Source organism: Carassius auratus, chromosome 36, assembly GCF_003368295.1.
Source record: "Carassius auratus strain Wakin chromosome 36, ASM336829v1, whole genome shotgun sequence".
In the NCBI taxonomy this organism is placed as follows: Eukaryota; Metazoa; Chordata; class Actinopteri; order Cypriniformes; family Cyprinidae; genus Carassius; species Carassius auratus.
The window spans coordinates 17053739-17067260 of NC_039278.1; the positions used below are offsets into that span (position 1 = coordinate 17053739).

The 13522-nt window shown below is 36.6% G+C and overlaps 1 protein-coding gene and 1 pseudogene across 1 annotated transcript; both read right to left on the reverse strand.

Moving 5' to 3' along the window:
* Positions 1-763, reverse strand: part of LOC113055652 (dnaJ homolog subfamily C member 11-like) — an 11500-nt pseudogene extending 10737 nt beyond the window's left edge.
* A 4058-nt stretch (positions 764-4821) lies between these two features.
* Positions 4822-11525, reverse strand: LOC113055459 (nuclear ubiquitous casein and cyclin-dependent kinase substrate 1). The gene is made up of 8 exons (XM_026221779.1): positions 11259-11525; positions 9691-9740; positions 9478-9574; positions 9208-9254; positions 8975-9127; positions 8569-8721; positions 7876-8031; positions 4822-6789 (listed from the first exon to the last, which is right to left on the reverse strand). Exons 1-8 carry the CDS (start codon positions 11273-11275, stop codon positions 6554-6556), a joined length of 909 nt encoding a protein of 302 aa, XP_026077564.1. The 5' UTR covers positions 11276-11525; the 3' UTR covers positions 4822-6553.
* Between the last annotated feature and the right edge of the window lie 1997 nt (positions 11526-13522).

Consider the following 13522-nt stretch of genomic DNA (forward strand, 5'->3'; position numbering starts at 1 on the left):
TTTCCGCAAGACACAAGCAGTTCTGTTTATATTAACCGCTAGAGCGTCAAAAGTTCCCTACTGCAGCTTTAAGTTACGCAATGTTGGCGGAATGAACAGTTCCCACGTTAAAATGCATCTGAAATAAAAGTGAGTCATTTGTTTCAGTAAGCAGCTGGCAGATTTGGTTTAATTTTAGTTCATTCGGTAAACAATTGGTCAAATGATTCACCATTGCTGGTTCAAATCAACTTGTGCATACATTTGAACGATTCTTTTCATGTGTCATGTGTTCGTGAATCGAACTGCGCACGTATCGCTTTATGTTTGTTTTTACGTCAGCGTTCAAGGAGCGGCAAAAAGACAGGACGACACACCTTCTGGTGTCTTGTCAGAAACATCATTTAATTTAAATACAATATATGACATTTAACAAACTTGTTAACTTGAGTTTGACAACTCATGTTTTACATATTTCTGATATGCAGAAGCATTATCATACTCATATTTGTAGGCTACTAGCCTACATTCTTTTAAATTTCAAAACCACTGAAAGCTTGAAGCTCATGATAATCTCATCTGAAGTTCCAACACCTTTAAAATGTTTTGTTCGTCAGTCCAGATATGTAATTAGTCGGCTACACTATGAAACAACTTGACAGTGATCTTTTTGGAGTGACTCACCCAATACCATAGTCATGAATCGTTCTTCCACCCCTGTCCAGCGCATAGGTGGGATGTAGATGGTCCCAGCAGCCAAGCATACCTCCAGGCCACATGTCATGCATTAATCAAGAACAACTGTGAGATCTGCCATGCATGTCCAGATTCTCCTCTCTTTCACCTCTTCAAACTCTGCAGTGATGAAAGAGCTGTTTGACCATTTATTAATGCACATGTCCAATATTATGTCTTCTGTTGCGTGCTCTTCCTGCCACAAAGCTACCAAATGGATACAGAATACACTGAATATATGAATGTGTTCTTTTCAAAATTGCCCATTTGCTGTTTTTCTCAAGAATTTCATAGCATTTGTATTCACGTATGCCAGTCAACTTCCCATGCTGACAAAGATTAGAAAATCAGCCGTGTGATTACGACCGTTGACACCAGGATGTGTGGCAGAATAAAACACCCCTTTAGTCAACAGTGTGTTTGTTCAGGACTATAAAATATTGATATGTTTCTTAGCAAGCAGCAGCTGATCTTTGAACTTAAAGGCACTACATCTATTAGAGCAGTTTTATGATTGTGGACATAAAGCCTTGATTGTTATGAAAAATTTTGAATGCATGGCAAACATAAACAACAAATGTATCAATCATTTTACAGCATAGGCAATTTGTTTGGGCATGAATCTGCTTTTATTATTACCATTTTTTAAATGTAGTTGATTAAATTTCATTGTATGCTCTCTCTCTCTCTCTCTCTCTCTATATATATTATATATATATATATTATATATATATATATTGGATTTTTCCTGATTTGTATATTGTATACTGTTGGTGTTATTAATTGATTCATTATTAAGTGATGCATTAAACTAACCAATAATGATAGTAAAGATAAAAATATGTCTTAATTTTTATATATTATATATATATATATATATATATATATATATATATATATATATATATATATATATATATATATAAAGTATATCAAAGAATGTATGTACCAATAAAAAAATAAAAAAATTATATATATATATATTATATATATATATATATTAAGCCGCAATGATTACAATAAAAAAAATTTAATTTATTTTTTTAGCAGCAGAAAATCAGCATTAGAATGATTTCTGAAGTATCACCTGCCACTGAGGACTGATGCTGAAAATTCAGCTTTATCACCACAACACCAATATGAAGGGGACACCAGCGACCAAATTTACTTCTCAAACTATCACTCACCAAACCAATTATAGTTTTTTTTTTAATTTCTCAAATGAATGCAGCTTAAATAACAAATTTTAAGTTAGTGTACATTTTAAAACATTCACATTTTAAAATATGACTAGATGTTGTATATAAATACTGTGAGGTCCCTTATGTTCTGAACCTGTTTTTCTGAATATAGCAAGCTCATTGACAGTTACAGCATCCTGTCACAATGATTTGACAGATTATTGAGACGGAAGGATACATATCTTTAAGTGCAACATGTACAAACAGGAGTGACTCTTTTATTTAGCTGTCAGCCACATACACTGGACTCCTGCCTCAGCTAAGAGTAAAAGGTTGAAACATAACTGAGTTAAGAAAAGGTTTTAGACAGGAACAAGCGCTGAAGCGCGTCACATTTACCTGACGCTGCCTCTGACAGGGAATTTCAGCTCCTGGAATTTTTGGTTTCTTAAATTGACATTCTGTATGCATGAATAACCTGTTTTAGGAATAAAATTAATAACATATTAACATTTAAATAACATTATTTTAAACAATTGATCATTTTTATTTGTCTGTAAAGAAATACAACTAATCACCCAATATTTACTCAATTATTTCATGACATTTAAAGGTAATAAATTAAAACGAATAAATGCCAAAAATACAAAGACAGTGCTCTGTTTTATGATTTAATGTCTACAGGTGCAACATCAGCAACACATCATCAAACTGTTACAAAAACAATACGTACGTTTGATATCCATCTGAAAGTGTGATTTGGAGTGCCGTCTGCTGTGGTTTTATTGATTCCCGTGTGAATGTGTAGAAAGTGCAGTGACATCAGTAGAAGTTTGAAGAGCCGTTCCAGGAGCGCTGCAGGAAGTGGGCGGGATGAGCTGAGAACACACACGTATAGAAAGCCACATCACAGAGGCTCTGCTTAGAAGGTCATGAATTAAAGCCATTTAAGTCAAGCACAAAATGTGTGTCTGCTTTCATGTATGATGATTTCCTTAATGGATTATTTGGCATGTGAAGCTTTAGTCTGAGAGTTTGTAAGGGGAAAGACTTCAGGAATCTGTCTAATGAATACGAAGTCAGAAAACTGCACTTATATTTACTGTACAAGATGCATTAGATGGAGTTCAGTATGGCAGGATGATGATGTCAGTGTTTAATATGGGATCTGAACTACTCACCTACACATGGAAAAAAAGTGGAGGTTTTTTGACATTTTTCTTTTGTGAAAGTTTTCTGTTTTATCGGTTGTGTATACAGGTTGGAGGAGTTTTTTCACATTTACAGGGTCACACATTTATATTTATGCATTGTAATGATGCTTTTATTCATTATTAATTTGCTTTTAAATAGTTTAAATATTATTTGAAAAACAGGAAACACGTAGGCCTATTAAGAAATGCTTTTTGGACACACACACACACACACACACACACAAACATAATTTCACACACTACGTTTAAAAGTCTTGTTTGTTTCTTTTGTAACTTGACATTTTTCACACTATAAGTTTAACACAACCAGCCTCTTCTTTTTTTAGTGTTTTGCCACACTTCAACTTCCTTTTTTTTTTTTTTTTAGAAACTTAATGTCATTTAGTTTTATTCTAAAGACAGTCAGCACATTTTATTTGAGGAAATTACAATGTGATGATAATTATTGTTAAATGAATTCTTTTTGTAGCAAGGACAATAGTGTACATTTTACTAATGCAATATATATCGTTAACGTCTTTGAATGGTCTCTGACTAGCACAACGGTGGTTGAAGGAGTTGGAACACTGCCACCATGTGTTGGAATTTAGTATCGCAACTACTGACGACATAATGTTTACGTTAACAACGATAGAATGACAGACTAACTTAAACTCTAAGGAAATCACGTTGGTTTTATAAGTAACTGAAACATAAGCCTGCTATATTTAAACTCTAAATCTTAATTCAATCCATGTTGACATATTATAAAGAATTATACTAGCAACACAGAATATAGGGAGGTGTCTCAAATATCCCAATTATCTCAGATGATTCAGACAACAATGTATTATGCTTGTAAAGGAATGCAGTTCTGTCAGCATTCTTGATAGCTCACTGTCAAAACGGATTCAACTTTCTCTTTCTTTAGAAGTGAGATGAACAAATAATGAAGTTCCACTAAGAAAATTTGCTGAAAATAGATATGATTATAAATATATGTGTTTGTTTGTTCATGGTAACAGATTTGGAGAAATTTGGCATTCCTTCACTTGCTCACAAATGGATCTTCTGCAGTGAATGGGTGCCGTCAGAATGAGAGTCCAAACAGCTGATAAAAACATCACAATAATCCACACCACTCCAGTCCATCAGTTAACATCTGGTGAAATGAAAAGCTGCATGTTTGTATTCCATCAAAAACTATGAACCGTTTCTCCTGGATTTGTTTGTACTCTTATTCTGACGGCACCCATTCACCACAGAGGATACACTGGTGAGCAAGTGATGCAATATAATGTAGTAAATAAGTGTGTCTGTTCTGACAAAGAAACAAACTCATTTAGATCTTGGATGGCCTGAGAGTGAATGCATTTTAATTATTTGAATAATTATTCCTTTAAGATTATTCTCCAATTAACAGAGCTGGCACAGACAAATCAAAACTCACTGAGGAAGCATTCAAACTTACACTACTTCTGAATGTTCTCATCTCTTTAAGACAATTTGACTTTGCGCTAAAGGATGTTAAAACATTAGATTTTGATGAATAAAAACAAATTACATGCACACTAATCTATGATAGTATCATACATGAAATATATAACCTCAAAGGAAGGTGTTTTCCGCAAGAAGACATGGGTAAGACAGTTTCTCATTAAAATGAAGATACATTTTATTTCTTTTCTTAAAAAAAAAAAAAAAAAAAACAATACAAACAAAAAATCTGAGGAGGAAAAAAAAGAAAGTAAATTTAATCAAGCACAAAAAACAAAACATTCATACATTTTTGGACAGCTAGGTTAAAAACCAATTTATAGACAGCACGAGTGGAAATATTCAGAGATGCCTGGCAGAAAGGATCGAACCTAGTCAGAATGCCATGTATGCGCTGTAGACAGAAAAGCATCATGGTATATACGTCATATGTGTCTCAAATTAAAAACAAGCAGCAACAGAAATAGATATTTAATGAGCAAACACACATAAGGTATGAATAGTACAATTATTCTCCATCCTCACAATGCCTCTCCGTTATGAGATTACAAACGCATCTGATCCAGGGCTGAAGAATAACAATGTTTGACTCTTTAAAATGTTATTTGCTCAACTGAAGAGATCCCTCAACATTCGGCAATACAATCTCTGGACAAAAACGGGCACGAGTCAAAGATACTAGCGGTTTTTGAACTTTTAGCTTTGCGGTACAATATCAAAAAAATTGAAATAAACAGGCTTTGTATGGCAGAAAGAGTACGCGAGACTTCAGATTCCTACTTCCCATGCAATTAACCGTTTAAGGCCTGATCTCAGCACACTCACACTGCGAATAGAGATGATAGCATTCGTACTGCAGCCTTTGCACGAGATGATCTGGTGGATGAGAAAAAACTCAATGCATATTACAGAGATCAAGGTAATTCTTTCTAAGGTAATTCTGCAGATTTCATAAACTGAATTCGGCCCATTTTTAACCCAGAGTATTCTATTAAAACACTAACTGCATTATGGTTCAAACTACACATATGGAGACAATCGTTTATTTAAAAGGTAAAACCACAAACCCTGGATAGCTTGTGTACCACGACGAAAGAAATTCTCAAAACATGAGCATTAGTTGTCAGTTTGTCCATCTTCAGTGTAAAAGAGCTGAAAGCGCATGTTGAATAAATACAAAACCAATCTTGGGATAAGCACGACCAAAATAAACGCGGTGAACTATTGCAGATTGCGACAAACAAATGCATGGGATATCATTCAGGAAACACCGTAGCAAAACTTCGCAAAACTATTCGTAGGTAAATTGCTGTTTCATGTAGTAATTTTAGAAAATACGGTGTTGCTTGCAAAACCGAACGCAACAATTTGGTCCTCGTTTGATAAACAAGCACAATATTGTGCAAACTGCAGTGCATTGACTTACAGTTTGTAGACAACTGCATTTTCTTTAGCGCTGCATGAGTGAGGCCCTTAGTCGCGATAATTTACACAAGAATGGTTTTACGAGCATTTTACACAGCAATTAATATCGTGAATGAAGATCATCGGTCGCAACAGTGCAGAGTGGATGTTAAGCTTTATACATGTTACTGAAATGAATGAGCGCAAAAGCTTTTTTTGTGATTACCCTGGGCACGCGGCGAAGCTACTGGTTGGAACGATGGGCTTCCCTCGAGATTATATACCCATAAATAAACAGATTCGGACACATTTTACTCAATAATATATATAGATATATATGCTAACAAGTTCAGGGGAAATCATCCTTTTGCGATATGAAAATTATAGGTGAACAAACAAAAAAACTACAAAAAAAGAGAAAGTTCAAACCGTTGAGCCAGGCCACATCAGACAAATCTGAAATGCAAACAACCCACCCCCCACCCCTCCCCACCCCAAAAAAAGCAAAAAAGGAAAGAGTGTAAAGGGTAATAGAAGAAGAAAGGGATGACGTGAATAACATGGCTAGTCTTCCCCAGATGGAGCCTCCTCTTCTGAGCCGTCCTCTTCCTCATCTTCTTCCTCGTCTTCAGGGGCGTCATCCTTTGTCTTTTTGGATGGAGGAGACTCTTTCTTCTCCACCTCTTCCTCCTCCTCGTCTTCAAGGGGGCTCTCAGGTTCCTCGTCGTCTTTGGGCGAGGATTTCTCCACTGCTTTAGGTGGGCGACCTTTCCCTTTGCCTTTCATGGGGCTAGGGTTCACTGAGGGACAGACAAACACATTTTCACTCTTGTTCAAAAGTCTTGGGTGATTAAGGGTTTTTGTATATTATATATGTGTGTGTTCAGCAAGGATTTATTAAATTGATCAATAGACAAAGAAATTTATGCTAAAAAGACTTTCTTTTCAGATAAATGCTGTTCTTTTGAACTCTGTTCAAAGAATTGTGAAAAAAAGTAAAAAAATATGCACCACCACAACTGTTGTCAATATTGATGATAATCAGAAATGTTTCTTGAGCACCAAATTAAAATGAATTCTGTAGAACCCTGTGACACTGAATACAGGGGAAGTTGTGGCCTAATGGTTAGAGGGTTGGACTCCCATTCGAAGGGTTGTGGGTTCTAGTCTCGGGCCGGACGGAATTGTGGGTGGGGGGTAGTGCATGAACAGTTCTCTCTCCACCTTCAACACCACGACTTAGGTGCCCTTGAGCAAGACATCGAACCCCCAACTGCTCCCCGGGCGCCGCAGCATAAATGGCTGCCCACTGCTCCGGGTGTGTGCTCACAGTGTGTGTGTGTGTGTGTTCACTGCTCTATGTGTGTGCATTTCGGATGGGTTAAATGCAGAGCACAAATTCTGAGTATGGGTCACCATACTTGGCTGAATGTCACTTCACTTCACTGTAGTAATGATGCTGAAAATACAGCTTTGCATCACAGGAACAAATTACATTTTATTACATATCAAAATAGAAAACTTATTTTTAATAGTATTCATTTATTTTTTCATTTATTTTTTTAGGTATATATTGCATAACAGTCGTCTTCTTTCAAAAACACAATCTTACTGACTCCCACCTTGTGCCTTCGTCAGCACTTTAAAACTCAGACTAGTGATCTTTTAAAGCAAAACATGATTTAAATAAGAAAATTAAAGCAAAAGTTTACCTAAAAAATTATAATTGTGTCATTATTTTATGCTAACATCATTAACTGATCATTTCAAACCCTTCTGATGTTCTTTACTCCTTAAAACACAAAAAGAGACTCAAAGAATGAGTTCAGAGAATGTCCAAGCTGCTCTTTCCCGAACCCTAAAATCCCAAGAGGGCCAGTGGTTACCTGTGGCCTTTAGCCGGGGTTTAGGGGATTTCTTGTCCTTCTTCTCCACTCTCCTTCCTCCTTTCTGCACCACTTTTTTGCCTTTCTTTTTGGAGCCCCCATAGTCGCTGTCATCATCATCATCAACCATGAAGTCTTCATCACTGCCTGACTCTTCTGCAACAGAGAAAATTGTAAAATAAAGGTGTGCCGTATTTTTCGGACTATAAGTCGCAACTAAGTATAAGTCGCTTCAGTCCAAAAATATGTCATGATGAGGAAAAATACATATATAAGTCGCACTGGACTAGAAGTCGCATTTATTTAGAACCAAAAACCAAGAGAAAACATTACCATCTCCAGCCGTGAGAGGGCGCTCTATGTTTATTAGGGGTAGACTACAGGTGCACAGAGCAGCATAGAGCGCCCTCTCGAGGCTGGAGACGGTAATGTTTCCTCTTGGTTCATGTCTCTTAGTTCATGTCAAATTAATTTTGATAAATAAGTCACACCTGACTATAAGTCGCAGGACAAGCCGAACTATGAACAAAAGTGTGACTTATTTGCCAGGCCAAAAACATGAGTCAAATAGCTTAGAAAACAAATTACAGTACATCTCTTCACAACATGTTGCAAGGATGAGCAACAATAATAATGATGATGCTTAATCAAAGGGACATATTTAACACTGCAGTTAAAAAGTAGCACACTTACGGTCCAGGAATGCTTGTTCTTCCTCATCTTTTTCCTCATCCTCACTGCCTCCGTCTCCCAGAAGGATTTCTCTCTGTTTGGACACGGCCTTTGACGCAGCCTGCCTCACCTGCCTCGGTTTCCTGCTCACCTCTTTATCATCATCACTATCATCTGCAGAGAACATCATGCGCATAGATTTACATTTATGGTTCATTTAATTTGCATCTGATTTCAGATCATGCACTCTTAAACTGTGCTATTATATGTGAATCACACGATTCGCGACACGCATTCAGTCTTAATGGGCAGCTCTTGGCTTAAATAAGACTAGACTTAATCTTGATAGTTTAACATCTGGTGCTTCATGTTGAATGCATGAGAGTTCAAGGGAAAGTGATTTTTTATTTGTGGATCCACCACTCACCTCCACCTCGTTTCCTCTTCAGTGGCTTTTTGCCTGGCTTCTCCACCTTTACTTTCTTTCCCTTCTTGGCCTTTTTATCATCATAATCGCTTCCTCCATCTTCATCTTCCTCTTCCTCTCCGAAGTTGTTGTCTTCATCACTACCCAAGTCATCTGAAAATCAGGAGATCAGAAAGTAATCGTCATTTTATGAATCACTAACTCGCCTACAGCAGACAGTTCACGCAATTTACCTGCAGAATCATTTTTGGGTTTGGAGAGTTTGTCATCCGAATCCTCGCTGTAAAACAACAGATAAGGTTTGTTAGTAGCTTGATCTTTGAAGGAGAACGTCCTAGTGTGTGGGAACTATTTCCTAGATATAATTTACTGACGCATATTTGGGTCATAAGGAGAAAATGGATCTCAAAAAGGTTCAGAAAATGAAATTCACACATTCGATACATATAAGAAGCATTATTCTGAGAAGTCATCAAATACACAAAAGCTGAAAATGTTCTTGCCTCTCTTCCTGCGAATTCTTAGATTTCTTGTGCTTGATTTCACGAGGTGGAGCACGTATCTTCTTAGTTGTTTCCTTTTCTCTCCCATAATCCTCATCTGGAGGCAGAAATGAAGACGGATTGCACTTGAAGTAATACTTGGATGCCAATATTGAGCAAAGAGTACTGCTGACATACTTTTTTAGACAAACTTAAACAATGCTGGTTTATTACCTGCGTCATCAGATTCGTTAAACTGGGAGTAATTCACCACCTTTCTGTTCCTGTAAGAGAGAGAGAGACAGACAATACTGTAACGAGTTTCCAAACACACATTTGAGATGCAGCACTGTTTTAAGGGTTTACAGAGCATTAAAGCTCATTTAACATGCCTCGCTTCATTATGTTTACTTGAATTAATGATCGTTAAAAAGTTCCTCAATTAGTGTTTCCATGAGGGTTTCAGTAATACTGCAGTCTTGTCCCATTTAACCAATCAGGCCCACAGTGTTGAGATGCTTGAAGAGCCACAAGTTACTTTTAAGTAATTCAATGGATTATTTACTACTAGACTTTTCTGATTATAAAAAAGAACAAAATGGTAAAAGTTTTCATTCAAAACTTGCTAGAAAAATATTACAAATGATTACAAAGAAATGGCAAGTAACAGATTGAAAGAAAAGTGCCATTTACAAAATAAATAAAGAAAAAGAAAAAATGGGAGCGTTTCCACTCAGAAATTGCAAGTATTTTTTATTTTTTTTTTTACAAAGAATTACAAAGAAGTTACAAGTTTTAATACCCGCAATAGTCAAACTGTAGTTGTAATATTAAAATGAATCGTAAATGTACATGATAAAATACAGAATGTACATTTTACACAGTAAAAAAAATGAACAATGAATTAAAGCACATGAATTTTGCCATATATATTTACTTTTCATTAAAAATAATAATTAAGCTTGTAAAATCAATTTCGCCGGAAACGTCTGCTTCATATTCTTATTGGCAACAACAGTTTTTACTGTAAGACTCATTCCAGAATCTCTATCGTTTCAGTAATTCATATTTGTAATAACTGCGCTGGCTAATATTAAGTTATTCAAATTTAACCGTAATAACAGTATTTGCATGTTCGCGACATTTCGATGTTTTTATATCGGCCCCGGGCATCTTTTATGGTCTCCAAACAGGGGGTGTGGTCGCTATCTGCCGCCCCGCCCCCTCTGACGTCACCAGAGTCGTGTTAATTTATCGCTATCAAAAAAAAAAATCCATCTAAAACGCGCTTCCCTCCCTAAAAAACACGAACGGCCTTTCGCAACCCATTGTTTCTGCACAATCGAGGTATTCACGCAAATATGTGGGCATCACAGGTTGCAAAATCACTCGAATGGGCCAATGAGCACCTCCAGTGGGATTTTATTACCCCTCCTGAAGCTTTGGCGAGGATGAATGGGAAGCCATATTCTCAGTGGCTTTCAAGGAAACATGAAGCCTTACAGTGCTTCTCACACAACAGATATATTATAAAATGTGGGAAGGTGATGCACAAAGAATATCAGATTTCAGAATCCTGACTGATGCACGCTAGAAACGTGGAACATATGCCCGTAAATATAAAAGAGACAGTCACGCGCCACTAGAAAAAGAGGCGACGATCAAAATGCATGCACGAATGAGCAAAAATGTTACAAAATCGAGCTCTAAACGAGAAGCTAAGGATGCCTGGCACATGCGTGAAGCCTAGAACTCAGTGTGCATGCAGCAGCCATCAGCAGGACGAACGGAAACCCACGTACCTCACTGGTCTTGCCATTTTGCAGGAATACTGTAGAGGTTAAAAATGTGAAAGAGCAAAAGAAAAGCAGGGAAATGCAAACAAAATGTGGTATTTTAAAACGCACGAGGGTGACGTCGCAAAACCAACGCCCTCTCCCTTGTGGTAAAAATTAAACAATGCGGGAAATATTCCTGCTTTACGAAAGTATTTAGTTTAAATTTTACCTTCAGCTACTCAAAATGGTGAATAAAACAAACTGAAACTGCAGCCTTCGCGCAACCTAACGATTGGATGGTGGGCGGGCGTTTGAGTTCAAGCTCCGCCCACTCTGCTGGATTTGCCAAGAAAGCAACGCTATTGGTCCGTTTGAACGACTGTTTGATTTGGGATTGGGTTTTGTGGCTGTCGGTCAATCGTAGTGTCTCCGATGCGTTTACCCTCCCCCTCGTTTGCGGATAGGTTGAACAGCATGGCTCAGAAACAAAAAGAGGCCCTTGTTACGCTATGCGAGGTGTCCCAATTTAGGTGTAGAACAACTTTGTGTTGTTTGTTTCTTTTGAAATCAACTTTATATAAATGAATGTGCGCGTTATATAAGAGAGGCCACACAACAGAAGGTTTGAAGCCCCCAGAGAGTTCATTTTTGCTGGCTATTGACTTAAAGGGGGATTTAAGTAGCTCAAGATTCATTTAATATTACTGCAAATATAATCATAGCAAAAATAGTAATGCTAACCGTAATCAAGCATAATGCTGTTCATATTCCATCATTTACATTTGCATTACAAGAATGTTAACCTGTTAACTGCTACCGGCCAGCCACTATATATCGCTGGAAAGGTCTAAGACTCATAAATAGATAAATAAATATTTCACCAATCTTTTTTGTTAAAAAATTATGTAGGAAAAGTAATAGATTAATGTATGGCAAGAATGTATATCTCAAAAACCGACATCATAACTGACCTTTGTCAAAAAAGTTTTCTTTGTTGCCTTTTTCTCTATCACAGTTTAGAAATCATCAGAAATTATATATCACTTGAAAACATAAAATCTCAAAATTCATCCTATGAAACCCATTTTAAATTTAAACATTGCATTACCATGAAAATGGTACATCAAAATCATGTTAAAGAATGTTTTCAGTCATGAATTATAAAAATGTAGGTTTGGATCAGGCACTTTCAAGTCTATGTTCAAAAATGTGAGTAACAGTTAACCGGTTTTAATAATATATATTATTAATTTTATGAGAAATTATATACGTCTGCGCATTTTTTACTTTTTTTAAAAGCCTTTTCACAATTCTTGACTTTCCCAATGATGATTCTTCTCAGAAAGAAATAAAATAAAATAAAATCTAATGTCCCCAGTCCGTCTTCCCTCTGCTTTGTTTGATTATTTGGTTGATTTCGTGGCTCAGAAATTATCCCAGGTTGTTTTAGTCCACTTTCGGTTGTTTTTTTTTCTCTGAAATGAAGTTTGCTTAAATTAACATGCGGTTGAAAGCTTAGAAAATATGGGGTTTAGGAAGAGTTTAAGACTCACAGAGTGCTGATTCTTAGCTGACTTCTACCTTAAAACGTGCCCCAGCTTGATATAAATAAAAAAAATAAAAGTGATTTTTTTTATGCATTACAGTAATATTGATCTTCTTTTGCGTTTATATTATAAAGGCTTTAGTAACATTTACCCTTGTTACTTTGATGGAAATGAATGTCAATAGCTATGCATGCAGCTTGATATTCAGTCTCCAGAGTCACATGACTGCAAGGCATCTGTATCCCAGCATGAGCAATGCATATAACATGTCGTTTCAAAGGATTTTTGTGCATACATGAAATGCAGTGACTGTGTGTTTCGCTTTATTTCTGTTCCAGAGAGAAGGATTTCTTTCACTGCAGAGCCTGGAATCCTCTCCGCTCAGCAGTTATTGAAGTGAGGAGAAGGCATGTCTCCATGGCAACCAGGTAGGATTCTCATCCGTTTTATTTATTTGCCCATCCATCAGTGTTTGCATTTCTTTAGCCTTTTCTAATCTTCCGAAGCATCTCCGTATGAGTTCCAGAGAAGGAAATCTGCTACTATAAAGGGCCAGTCATCTCATATTGTTTTTGTTTATTTGGATGCATGTCATCTGTTGCCACAGCAACCACTCACTTTTCTCCCTCGAGGGCACACAGAAATCACATCTAAATTCGAAGACAAAATGCTGTCACAAAAAGTAGGACATGTAGAAAAAAAAATCCTTGCACTGGCAAAAACACTATACATATGTGGGGA